General features: G+C 46.8%; 1 protein-coding gene across 3 annotated transcripts in view; it reads right to left on the bottom strand.

Annotated features, from left to right (window-relative positions):
* The window catches only part of C9orf72 (C9orf72-SMCR8 complex subunit), a 112,799-nt gene that overhangs the window by 76,741 nt on the left and 22,029 nt on the right, over positions 1–14,029 (bottom strand). For all 3 annotated transcript variants that reach the window (XM_063914092.1, XM_063914091.1, XM_063914090.1), the window contains exon 3: positions 3,679–3,774. In XM_063914092.1, coding sequence (XP_063770162.1) covers positions 3,679–3,774 — 96 coding nt within the window. The remainder of the gene's footprint in view (positions 1–3,678; positions 3,775–14,029) is intronic.

Genomic DNA, 14,029 nt, shown 5'->3' with positions numbered 1-14,029 from the left:
CCCCGTCCCTGTTGAAGGAGGGGAACTTTGATTATCACCTGCTGGAGGTACAGCTTGTGAATTGCCGCCAGTACTACCTCCCTGTCCTGGGGAGTAGCTGGCAAGGCTGATTTGAGGTAACGGCGAGGGGGAGACGTCTCGAACTCCAGCTTGTATCCCTGAGATACCACTTGTAGAACCCAGAGATCCACCTGTGAGCGAACACACTGGTCGCTGAAGTTCCGGAGACGGGCCCCCACCGCACCTGGCTCCACATGTGGAGCCCCAGCGTCATACGGTGGACTTAGTGGAAGCAGGGGAGGATTTTTGTTCTCGGGAACTGGCTGTATGGTGCAGCTTTTTCCCTCTACCCCTGCCTCTGGGCAGAAAGGACGCGCCTCTAACCCGCTTGCCTTTCTGAGGCCGAAAGGACTGTACTTGATAATACGGTGCTTTCTTAGGCTGTGAGGGAACCTGAGGTAAAAAAGTCGACTTCCCAGCCGTTGCTGTGGATACGAGGTCCGAAAGACCGTCCCCAAACAATTCCTCACCCTTATAAGGCAAAATTTCCATGTGCCTTTTAGAATCAGCATCACCTGTCCACTGCCGAGTCCATAATACTCTCCTGGCAGAAATGGACATTGCATTAATTCTAGATGCCAGCCGGCAAATGTCCCTCTGTGCATCTCTCATATATAATACTACGTCTTTAATATGCTCTATGGTTAGCAATATAGTGTCCCTGTCAAGGGAATCAATGTTATCAGACAGGGAATCAGACCACGCTGCTGCAGCACTACACATCCATGCTGAAGCAATAGCAGGTCTCAGTATAGTACCTGAGTGTGTATACACAGACTTCAGGATAGCCTCCTGCTTTCTATCTGCAGGCTCCTTTAAGGCGGCCGTATCCTGAGAAGGCAGTGCCACCTTTTTTGATAAGCGTGTGAGCGCCTTGTCCACCTTAGGGGATGTCTCCCAGCGTAACCTATCCGTTGGCGGGAAAGGGTACGCCATTAGTAACCGCTTAGAAATTACTAGTTTCTTATCTGGGGAACCCCACGCTTCTTCACACAATTCATTTAACTCATCAGATGGGGGAAAAGTCACTGGCTGCTGTTTCTCCCCAAACATAATACCCTTTTTTGTGGTAACCGGGTTAATGTTAGAAATGTGCAACACATTTTTCATTGCCGTAATCATGCATCGGATGGCCCTAGTGGATTGTATATTTGTCTCATCCTCGTCGACACTGGAGTCAGACTCCGTGTCGACATCTGTGTCTGCCATCTGAGGTAGCGGGCGTTTTTGAGCCCCTGACGGCCTCTGAGATGCCTGGGCAGGCGCGGGCTGAGATGCCGGCTGTCCCAAAGCTGCGTCATCGAACCTTTTATGCAAGGAGTTGACACTGTCGGTTAATACCTTCCACATATCCATCCACTCAGGTGTCGGCCCCCCAGGGGGCGACATCACACTTATCGGCACCTGCTCCGCCTCCACGTAAGCGTCCTCATCAAACATGTCGACACAGCCGTACCGACACACCGCACACACACACAGGGAATGCTCTGACTGAGGACAGGACCCCACAAAGTCCTTTGGGGAGACAGAGAGAGAGTATGCCAGCACACACCAGAGCGCTATATAACGGAGGGATATACACTATACACAAAGTGAATTTTCCCCCTATAGCTGCTTATATCACAATTTGCACCTAAATTTATGTGCCCCCCCCTCTCTTTTTTACCCTTTCTGTAGTGTATACTGCAGGGGAGAGCCTGGGGAGCGTCCTTCCAGCGGAGCTGTGAAGAGAAAATGGCGCTGGCTGTGCTGAGGGAGATAGCCCCGCCCCTTCAACGGCGGGCTTCTCCCGCTTTTTATAACGTTAATGGCGGGGGTTTCTGCACATATACAGTGTTAAACACTGTATTATGTGCTTTTTATTGCCAAAAGGTAAATTAATTGCAGCCCAGGGCGTCCCCCCCCCAGCGCCCTGCACCCACCAGTGACCGGAGCGTGTGGTGTGCTGTGGGAGCAATGGCGCACAGCTGCAGTGCTGTGCGCTACTTTATTGAAGACCGAAGTCTTCAGCCGCCGATTTCCTCCGGTTTCTTCCGTCTTCTGGCTCTGCAAGGGGGACGGCGGCGCGGTTCCGGGAACGGACGATCGAGGTCGGGCCCTGTGTTCGATCCCTCTGGAGCTAATGGTGTCCAGTAGCCTAGAAGCACAAGCTAGCTGCAAGCAGGTAGGTTTGCTTCTCTCCCCTAAGTCCCACGTAGCAGTGAGTCTGTTGCCAGCAGATCTCACTGAAAATAAAAAACCTAACAAATACTTTCTTTCTAGGAAGCTCAGGAGAGCCCCTAGAGTGCATCCAGCTCTGGCCGGGCACAGATTCTAACTGAGGTCTGGAGGAGGGGCATAGAGGGAGGAGCCAGTGCATACCAGATATAGTACCTCATTTTTCTTTTAAGAGTGCCCAGTCTCCTGCGGAGCCCGTCTATTCCCCATGGTCCTTACGGAGTACCCAGCATCCACTAGGACGTCAGAGAAAGGATTTTGCCATAAATTTGGACTACAAACAGGAAAAAAAGTTTAAAAATGAGAAGAGTTTCTCTATCCTGTAACCCTGCTCACAGTGACTATAGGAATATTCACTCAGTGATCATGTCTCTGTGTAGAACATCACTAAGGCATATTTCAGTAAGAATTGCATGCTGGGGGTCGCCCATCACTGGGCAAGGCTGCCCAGCATGCTGACTGGCGTCACCCCCAGTTCAACAAGCAGAAATTGCGAACGCATTGCAATTTCTGCTTGTTAGCAGAAACTGGGGTAGCCTCCTGCCGGCGCAGCTTAGCTGCGTCTGCAGAAGGCCCGCTGTCATCATCCCTATCGCGGAGTCTGTGTGTGATGCCACGCAGGTGCCGTGATCACGCCCCCGTTTTGCCGCCTCCGCCCCCCGTTCGCTCCGCACCCTCCCCGCAATGCTCCGTCTCCTCCCTGGAAATGGAGCATTATCGTTCCCCCCCTCTGTCTGATTGACAGGCAGAGGCGATAGCCCCTCCCCCGCAGAAAATAATTTACGGTTGGATCGCACATCCAACCTGAATTAGGCCCTATATGAATTACACACCTTTCCCCCCTTTTTTGGGAGCTTGTGTATACTGGTATAGCTTGTTCCCATTGGGATTTTCTAGTCTCATTTTAGTTTCTCTTCTGAAAGCATATGAAGGTACATGTTCGATTTTCCCTGTACAAGCAGCGCACAACCTACTGTCACTTCTCCATAGATATAAAAGAAGACCAGAATGGTGGAGAGACTGAATATACAATAGCATGTACAAGGCTGCATAAAGACTAGGCGTAATAGACTATACAGCAAAACGTCACTGATACTACTAGCAGTCTCACTGCCCACATGCTGTAGTGAATGCAGTTATTGTGCTGTCATTTCACATGCCATGCAGTATTTGGAAACCTAGAATCTGCAAGAAAGTAATTCTATTATAAATATTTCTATATATTCACAGTATGCAAGGGATTGTTATTGCATCTACTGTATCACAGCAGACAAAGCAGAGGGCAGCAGAGAGCTACACAGCACTTCCTAAGAAATGAGAGATGTGAGAGGTGACACCAGAATACATTAAATGCTATACTGACAGACAGATTTGGAGAAAAAGGCTGATTTAAAGGCTTACATCTATTTCTTCAGGAACGCCATGTGACTTCATAGATGACAGCAGCTCCATTATAGGGATAACTTCTCCAGTCAACATGGAAATGATGCTCTGGCCCTGTTCAAAAATAGAGGGGAAGGATCAGAAAGGGCAATTTAACAGCATGTTACAACCAGAGAATGGAATATAAATGAGATGCAACATCTGGAGCATAAGAGGGAGGTGGGGGGGGATTGTATGCATAGTAAACAGAAACATTCAGAATAGTCTCTTGCAGTTACCGCCATATTAGAGGGGGTGTTTGCATTAATAAAAAGAGAATCTTCTGACACAACAATTCAGGACTGTACACACCCACCTGGTAACTGTTAAACATTGGATTTTACTGGAAAAAGAATATAAAAATAAAATTTTTGCTTGCAACATACACTATATAGCATTATCGAAAAGATCTGGTACATACACTTTGTTACAATACACTACAGCATACTTAGGCAATGCAAGTTAAAGGCAAAAACTGAAGAAAAATAAATAATCTAGTCGCCAGACCAAATTTTCAGAGCCAGGCAAAAATTGTGACCTGCATACATTGGATGTAATGTAAATCATAATTATGTTGCTCCCAAACTATATGCATGAATATAAAAAAAAATATACTGTAGTTTGCAATTGTACTGTGCTCCCCTTGCTGGGTGTCTATACAAATGTGCGCCTGACGGATCGATTCTGTACGGGCGCCCATAGCCGCGGGAGAAGAGGGAGAGGGGAGTTCGGCAGATGACATTAATTCTTAGTCTCCTGAGGTGTGAGAAGAAAGGTATGCAAAGTCCATTATTTGGGTGCTCTAACCACTTCTATAGATGAGTTAACTGCTTAGCGCGGCTAAACCACGATGCTCTTAGGTGCAAGTAAAGAGAGACAATTGAATTGCTCCGACGTGCGCCAATTCATATAGGAGGTGCACCCAGAATCATTAAATAGTCACCAATGAGTATGTCCTCTATATGTATGCCTGGTTTGCTACTAGATAGAAACTGCACGGTGCAATTCCTCATATACGGGCCGGGATGTAATGAAGTCAGAGTTCGGTGGCCGTGTGGGATTCCGGCCGAAGTCAGACATTTTTTTTAAAAGGGCAATCATGTACAAGGCATCGCTTAGCCTTTTACATGATTGCCCTCTGTAAAATGACGTCCAAGTTCGGCCAGCATTCCAAACGGCCACCGAACTTGGACTTCATTACATCCAGTAAGTTCTCACTACCTAATCTCCTTTTCTGGACTTGTAAGGCAATATTTATTGCACTGGGCCATTGCAGTGCAAGGACATAAATTAAAGACTAGTATTGCAATTTTTGGTCACTTACGGTTAAATCTTTTTCTGTGAAGCAGGCTGTGGGACACTGGACTGTGGGATTGCAGGTTGGGTTGGGAGTGTGACATTTAAACTACTGTAACTTTAATTGTAAGCTCCTGCCCCCTGCAACCACATCAAGCCAGTACTTTTTTAAATAGTCCAAAAAGGAGTAGCAGTAACCTAGTGAAACTGTTAAAACAATGTAACAAAACAATAGGGAATAGACTGTCAAGGACCAAAACATTGCACGACGTGAGGGAGAGCAGTGTCTCACACCCTACTTCAGAGAAAAGGATTAATCTGTAAGTGACCAAAAATCCTATTTTCTCTTTCCTCAAGGCTGATGGGACACTGAACCATGGAACGTTCACCAGCCGCCCCCAAGGGAGGGAACGCTCAGGCTGCATGATCGGAGAATTGTACCCCCACAGTATGTGTCACCAGAGGCAAAAACATGAAAATGGTAAAAATTAGTAAACGTGTGGACAGAGGATCAGGTAGCTGCACGACAGACCTGTCCTGCTGAAGCCCCATGTTGCGCACCCAGGAAGTCACCACCCCCATAGTGAAATGCGCTGACATCCGGCTTAGTGCCGGTCATCCAGCATAAGCTCAAGTGATAACTGGATCCAACGCACACTGGCCCTCATTCCAAGTTGATCGCTCGCTAGCTGCTTTTAGCAGCAGTACAAACGCTAAGCCGCTGCCCTCTGGGAGTGTATCTTAGCTTAGAAGTGCGAACGAAAGGATCGCAGAACAGGGTTATTTTATTTTCAAGCAGTTTCAGAGTAGTTGCAGACCTACTCCTTCCTAGCGATCACGTCAGTCTGTTTAATTCCTGTTTTAACGTCACAAACACGCCCTGCGTTCGGCCAGCCACTCCCCCGTTTCTCCAGGCACGCCTGCGTTTTTACCTGACACGCCTGCGTTTTTTAGCACACTCCCGGAAAACGCTCAGTTACCACCCAGAAACGCCCCATTCCTGTCAATCACTCACCGATCAACAGAGCGACAGAAAAGAGTCACTCGCCCTTGTGTAAAACTGCATATTGTTATGTGAAAGTACGTCGTGCGTGCGCACTGCGGCCCGTACGCATGCGCAGAAATGCAGATTTTTTTGCCTGATCGCTGCGAACAACGGCAGCCAGCGATCAACTCGGAATGACCACCAATGGTCTACTAGATAGACGGCCAACCGAGTTTATATGCGTTGAAAAGAACAAGCAAAGAATCAGTGCAACAGACAAAAGAAGTCTTGTCCAAGTAAACCTGCAGACCTTGAACTAAGTGCAGTAGAGTCAGATTATCTCAGTCTCTGGATGTAGTTGAAGGATAAAACACTGGAAAAACTAAAATGTCTTGGTTTAAGTGGAAAGCCCAAAAAAAACCTTCAGCTGGAATGCAGGAACTGTACAGAGAACCGCTCTATCATCATGGAAGATCAGAAAAGAAGGCTTGCAAGACAAAGCCCCTAACTTGGAAACATGCCGTGCAGAGGCGATAACAATTAGGATGACCAACTTCCAAGTAACAAACTGTAGATTTGCAGAATCTAAAGGCTTAAAGAAGCCCGTTTGAAAGCAGATACGACCAAATTAAGACCCCATTGAGCTACCAGTGTACAAACGGTGGTTGAATAAACAGTACACCCTGTAAAAAGGTTCAGACCTACAGATGGAGTCGCGCTCGTCTGAGGCGGCTCCATCGCAGGCGTGCCCTCCCGAATAGGAGAGCGTCTCCATCCGTGCTGAAAACAGACAGGGCAGAAATCTAATTTCAAGGAATATTTTAAACCAGCTTTCAAACCTTCCGGGCTCGCAGCATTGAACAAACCACTGAGGGAAAAACCCTTTAGCTTTAAAAAGCTTGGTTTCAAAAACCAGGCCATTAAAGCCAACCAAGGAATGTCCTTGTGTTGAAACAAACCTTGTTGTAGCAGGTCAGGACGAAGTGGAAGACGCCACCCTGAACCTGCCGACATTTTGAGAATGTCGATGTACCACGACCTGCATTCTAGTCCAAAGCCACTAGGATTAGAGTCACCCGTTGATGTTTGATGCGCTTGAGTTCCTGAGGCAACATCGGTGTCAGAGGAAAGAGGTACGCTAGATAAAATTCACACGGAACCATCATGGCATCTAATGAGAAAGCCAATGGGTTCCAGCACAAAACTGTGGAATCTTGAAGTTGTGTTGAGAGACCATGAGATGCACTTGCGGAAGGCCCTACTTCTGAACTATCTGTTGAAAAACTGCTGAGGAAGTCTGCTTCCCAATTTTCCACACCCGGGAACACCGGAGATAACGCTGGAACATAAGTCTCCTCCCAGAAAATATTTTGGGCTGCCTCTGCCATCGCTGCACAATCTTTGTGCCTCTTTGATGATTTACATATGTCATCACCATGGCGATGTCCGACTGAATACGAACAGGCCGGCCAGGACTGACTGAGCTTTCAAGAGAGCCAGAAAGATGGCTCGGAGCTCGAGCACATTGAAGGGTAGAGCCGTCTCAGTGGACAAAAAAGGCCCTGGAGCCACAGTACTCCATCCAAGGAGACTTGCTTCCATGGTCACAATGAATCAATTTGGAGTGATCAGATGGACCTTGGAGGAGATGATCAGGAATATCTTATCCGGCACCTCCCAGACTTCCTCGATGAGATTGGACAGATCAGAAGAAAACAGGAAAGTAACAACCTCCTTGCACTGATGCATGAAAGGACCCATAGTCTCTGCCTTGAAATCTACCTCTAAGCAGTTGAGAGATTGGTGCACAGTCACAATGAGGTCTTCCACGCCATTACAAGAGGAAGACTCTAGACCCTCACCATGGAAGGAGGAAGCCGCTTATGCGCCATAGGCAGCTAAGAAGCCTCAAAACATAATTACAAATAAGAGGAAACCCTGACGCCATACGCTCCATGGTACAGAGCCAAGGTGAATCAGATACTCACTGGGAAATCGTCCTGCCAGAAGCCAGCGACTTGGAACCACATATCAAGGGAGCATGCGCAGCAGCTGTCCTAGCCTGATCTTCCCGTTGAAGCACTACAAGCTTAACCAAGTCAGAAACTGGTCGAACCATTCTGGCTCCACAAGGGCCACAGACACCTGCGTAACACTAGGGCCTACTTGACCATCTGCACACATTGCCCAGAGTCCACACAGTAATGTAACATTACATCAGGCACAAGTGAAAGACACAGCCATAGTAGCAGCCTCCCAAAACATGCCCTATCTCCACAAGTACCAAAAGAACACTAGCTTCACGAAGTTGCAGGGGGAAGGAGTTTACAATTAAAGTTACAGTAGTTTAAGTGTCACACTCCAACCCAACCTGCAATCTCATTGTCCAGTGTCCCACCATCTTTGAAATAAATAAATAAATAAATAATAAACATAAACCATGGTTGGGACTGTAATTCCCCAAGACCTATATAAGCAGTACTTTGTTTTTTTTACTTCTACTGTATATAACTTCTCAAAAGCAACATGCTGAGGCAAAACTGAAAGCAATATTGCTGAGATGTAATACCAACAGGCATGCGCAAGATCTTACAAACATTGTGAGATCTCATGGGCAGATGGACTGCCATGAAGACCGACACAGGATAGAACACAGGTAGGTAAGCTTGCCAATATCTGAAAAAAATTATAGGCCACAAGAGTGAGCTTATTGTTTTTTGGAGTGCGCTTATTGTTTTTTTGAGTAACATATGCATGATTTCCAGCGCCATACATTCGTATACAGAAGGCTAAATCTTTAAATGTTTGCAGATTCTGTAGAGCAGGCATTCCAAACCTTGTTCCTCGAGGTACACTAACAGTCTAGGTTTTAGTGATATTCATGCTTGAGCACAGGTGACTTCATTAGTACCTCAGTTCTCTTGATTTAACCATCTGTGCTGAAGCCTGGATATCACTAAAACCTGCACTGTTAGTGTGTCTTGAAGATCGAAGCTGGGAATGCCTGCTGTAGGGAAAAGTGATTTTCTCTATGTTACTTACTTTCATACATGTGGATGTCTGATTCAAGTGTCAAATAGCACTGGTTATAGGGCAATTGACACTTACTAACTCTTCATACATCGCCTTCTTTATGTGGTGGCAAGCTGTTGGTTTTTTTTTTTTTACATATTCTCTATTCAATAATAGCTTGTGACTTAGTTATCTCATACTCAATCTTCTGTACCATTTATAACAAAGGCAACATGGCTCGGGAAAAAACAGAGGGAGGGGGCAATAATCAACAACTTAAGGAAACAGAAGACTGACTAGCGCAGAGGTAATATAAGCTATGGGCATAGGACTCGGGGTGAAGGGCTTGGACTAGATGGTGTCTGCTCCCCCACAAAAAGTAAGTAGGATTGTGGTGTCTGGGTCCAATCTTATCAAGTTTTCCCACTGAGATAGTGACCTAATGCATTAAATCACCAATCATTAATGAATGAATGGAAGCATATCTTAATAAAGGCATGAGAAGGTGAATTTTCATATGACTAACAAACCTTTCTTAAACTTATCACATGTAAAGTTTGTTTTACTAAAAGGTCTAGAAGGTAGAAACATCTCAGATAAACATCTTAAAACAAAAACCAGAGGTTTTAACTCTCTACTTCCCCATAGGCTGACTGCCAATTCCAAAATACTGTAGGGACAGAAAAGTAGGAGGAGGACAGGCAGTGTAAAGCACTGCAGATCCCCAACCAATGATAGGATAACCAGTTATTAGTAGAATAGGGCTTGTGTGAATACTTCTACTGTACTATATACAGCCAGCACTACACTTACAAGACAAAATCAGGGTCCACTGATCACCAGAGAATGTTTTTTGACCATCCATGCTCTTGGTACACAACTAACATACAGTACAGAATGGACTAATAATACAGACCCTCCAACATGACCTGCCCCACTAGGTACAAAATGCTCTGTTTTTGGACTTCCCTCTTAATTTATGCTTTCCATCACTTGTGTTGAACTAGTTAAATAATAAGAAAGCCGTTTCTTCACAGGTGATGGCAATAATAAATTAAGAGGGAAGTCCAGAAACAGAGCATTTTGTACCTAGTGGGGCGGGTCATGTTGGATGGTCTGATAATACCCCTTTCAGACTTACAGAGCCGGGTCACACCCGGGACGCATCTTACTGCATCAGACCTGGGATTGACCCGGGACAGCCCCATTCACACTGATCCCATAAAATCCCTGCAAATGCATATGTATGTCATTAGAAATGGACATTTTTCTGGCCAGCCCCACTCTCTTTACGGTTGTTGTCATGCACCTTCAAGAACTGCTTCTTTAGAGTCTTTATCTTATTTACAACTTGCTGTTGTGTACATATAATGCCTCTTGCTTCAAGCAGCTTTGCAATATTTTTATAAATGACTGCATCCTTCACTGTGCCTGTGATCTGTTTTTTTAATCTCCTCCTCACCCCTTATGCTGAGCAGCTCTCTCACCTCCTGATCTGTCCAGGTCGCCATGACTGTCTCCTCCGCTTCCTGGACGCTTCCCCGGGTTCTGGATGATGACATCATCTTTTCTGAGCCTGGGGAAGCTCCAATGAGAGGCCTTTTAGCAGTCCCGGGTACTGAATACCGGGTAGGGCCCATTCACACTACACTGCATCCCAGGACGGTCCCGGATTCAACCCTGGACGAGACCTGGGATGAAATCCAGGGACGCTTGTCCCAGGATGTAGGGGGTAATTCTGAGTTGATCGCAGCAGGATTTTTGTTAGCAGTTGGGCAAAACCATGTGCACTGCAGGGGAGGCAGATATAACATGTGCAGAGAGAATTACATTTGGGTGTGGTGTGTTCAATCTGCAATCTAAATTGCAGTGTAAAAATAAAGCAGCCAGTATTTACCCTGCACAGAAACAAAATAACCCACCCAAATCTAACGCTCTCTGCACATGTTATATCTGCCTCCCCTGCAGTGCACATGGTTTTGCCCAACTGCTAACAAAAATCCTGCTGCGATCAACTCAGAATTACCCCCATAGTTCCTGTACCCTTTCACAGTGAGCAATTTCCCGGGTTGATGCGCGTTCATGTGCTATAACCCGGGAAATTTTTGTCAGTCTGAAAGGGGTATTCGCTACAAAGAATAGTGTAATTGACAGTGTCCTTCAGCAACCAGATGCACTATGAAATATAACTGACATGAATCAGATATGACAAACATAAAAATAAGATTTTACTTACCGATAAATCTATTTCTCGTAGTCCGTAGTGGATGCTGGGACTCCGTAAGGACCATGGGGAATAGCGGCTCCGCAGGAGACAGGGCACAAGAATAAAAGCTTTAGGATCAGGTGGTGTGCACTGGCTCCTCCCCCTATGACCCTCCTCCAAGCCTCAGTTAGGATACTGTGCCCGGACGAGCGTACATAATAAGGAAGGATATTGAATCCCGGGTAAGACTCATACCAGCCACACCAATCACACCGTACAACTCGTGATCTGAACCCAGTTAACAGTATGATAGAACGAAAAAGAGCCTCTGAAAAGATGGCTCCCAACAATAATAACCCGAAGTTTTGTAACAATAACTATATACAAGTATTGCAGACAATCCGCACTTGGGATGGGCGCCCAGCATCCACTACGGACTACGAGAAATAGATTTATCGGTAAGTAAAATCTTATTTTCTCTGACGTCCTAGTGGATGCTGGGACTCCGTAAGGACCATGGGGATTATACCAAAGCTCCCAAACGGGCGGGAGAGTGCGGATGACTCTGCAGCACCGAATGAGAGAACTCCAGGTCCTCCTCAGCCAGGGTATCAAATTTGTAGAATTTAGCAAACGTGTTTGCCCCTGACCAAGTAGCTGCTCGGCAAAGTTGTAAAGCCGAGACCCCTCGGGCAGCCGCCCAAGATGAACCCACTTTCCTTGTGGAATGGGCTTTTACCGATTTTGGCTGTGGCAGGCCTGCCACCGAATGTGCAAGCTGAATTGTACTACAAATCCAACGAGCAATCGTCTGCTTAGAAGCAGGAGCACCCAATTTGTTGGGTGCATATAGGATAAACAGCGAGTCAGATTTTCTGACTCCAGCCGTCCTGGAAACATAAATTTTCAGGGCCCTGACCACGTCAAGCAACTTGGAGTCCTCCAAGTCCTTAGTAGCCGCAGGTACCACAATAGGTTGGTTCATGTGAAATGCAGAAACCACCTTAGGTAGAAATTGAGGACGAGTCCTCAATTCTGCCCTGTCAGAATGAAATATTAAGTAAGGGCTTTTATACGATAAAGCCGCCAATTCTGACACACGCCTGGCTGAAGCCAGGGCTAACAGCATCGTCACCTTCCATGTGAGATATTTTAAGTCCACAGTGGTGAGTGGTTCAAACCAATGTGACTTTAGGAAACTCAACACAACATTGAGATCCCAAGGTGCCACTGGGGGCACAAAAGGAGGCTGTATATGCAGTACCCCTTTTACAAATGTCTGAACTTCAGGTACTGAAGCCAGTTCTTTTTGGAAGAAAATCGACAGGGCCGAAATTTGAACCTTAATGGACCCTAATTTTAGGCCCATAGACAGTCCTGTTTGCAGGAAATGGAGGAAACGACCCAGTTGAAATTCCTCTGTAGGGGCCTTCCTGGCCTCACACCACGCAACATATTTTCGCCAAATGCGGTGATAATGTTTTGCGGTTACATCCTTCCTGGCCTTGACCAGGGTAGGGATGACTTCATCTGGAATGCCTTTTTCCTTCAGGATCCGGCGTTCAACCGCCATGCCGTCAAACGCAGCCGCGGTAAGTCTTGGAACAGACAAGGCCCCTGCTGGAGCAGGTCCTTTCTTAGAGGTAGAGGCCATGGTTCGTCCGTGAGCATCTCCTGAAGTTCCGGATACCAAGTCCTTCTCGGCCAATCCGGAACCACGAGTATAGTTCTTACTCCTCTCCTTCTTATGATTCTCAGTACTTTTGGTATGAGAGGCAGAGGAGGGAACACATACACTGACTGGTACACCCACGGTGTTACCAGAGCGTCCACCGCTATTGCCTGAGGGTCCCTTGACCTGGCGCAATATCTGTCTAGTTTTTTGTTTAGACGGGACGCCATCATGTCCACCTTTGGTTTTTCCCAACGGTTCACAATCATGTGGAAGACTTCTGGATGAAGTCCCCACTCCCCCGGGTGAAGGTCGTGTCTGCTGAGGAAGTCTGCTTCCCAGTTGTCCACTCCCGGAATGAACACTGCTGACAGTGCTATCACATGATTTTCCGCCCAGCGAAGAATCCTTGCAGCTTCTGCCATTGCCCCCCTGCTTCTCGTGCCGCCCTGTCTGTTTACGTGGGCGACTGACGTGATGTTGTCCGATTGGATCAATACCGCCTGACCCTGAAGCAGGGGTTTCGCTTGACTTAGGGCATTGTAAATGGCCCGTAGTTCCAGAATGTTTATATGAAGAGATGTTTCCATGCTTGACCACAAGCCCTGGAAGTTTCTTCCCTGTGTGACTGCTCCCCAGCCTCTCAGGCTTGCATCCGTGGTCACCAGGATCCAATCCTGAATGCCGAATCTGCGGCCCTCTAGAAGATGAGCACTCTGCAACCACCACAGGAGGGACACCCTTGTCCTTGGTGACAGGGTTATCCGCTGATGCATCTGAAGATGCGATCCGGACCATTTGTCCAGTAGATCCCACTGAAACGTTCTTGCATGGAATCTTCCGAATGGAATTGCTTCGTAAGAAGCCACCATTTTTCCCAGGACCCTCGTGCACTGATGCACTGACACCTGGCCTGGTTTTAGGAGGTTTCTGACTAGCTCGGATAACTCCTTGGCCTTCTCCTTCGGGAGAAACACCTTCTTCTGGACTGTGTCCAGAATCATTCCTAGGAACAGAAGACGTGTCGTTGGAATCAGCTGCGATTTTGGAATATTTAGTATCCACCCGTGCTGACGTAACACTACCTGAGATAGTGCTACTCCGACTTCTAACTGTTCCCTGGACCTTGCCCTTATCAGGAGATCGTCCAAGTAAGGGA

The sequence above is a fragment of the Pseudophryne corroboree genome, chromosome 1 (genome assembly GCF_028390025.1).
Source record: "Pseudophryne corroboree isolate aPseCor3 chromosome 1, aPseCor3.hap2, whole genome shotgun sequence".
Lineage (NCBI taxonomy): Eukaryota > Metazoa > Chordata > Amphibia > Anura > Myobatrachidae > Pseudophryne > Pseudophryne corroboree.
Note: the sequence above shows the minus strand (reverse complement) of the source record. Positions and strands in the feature narration are given on the sequence as shown.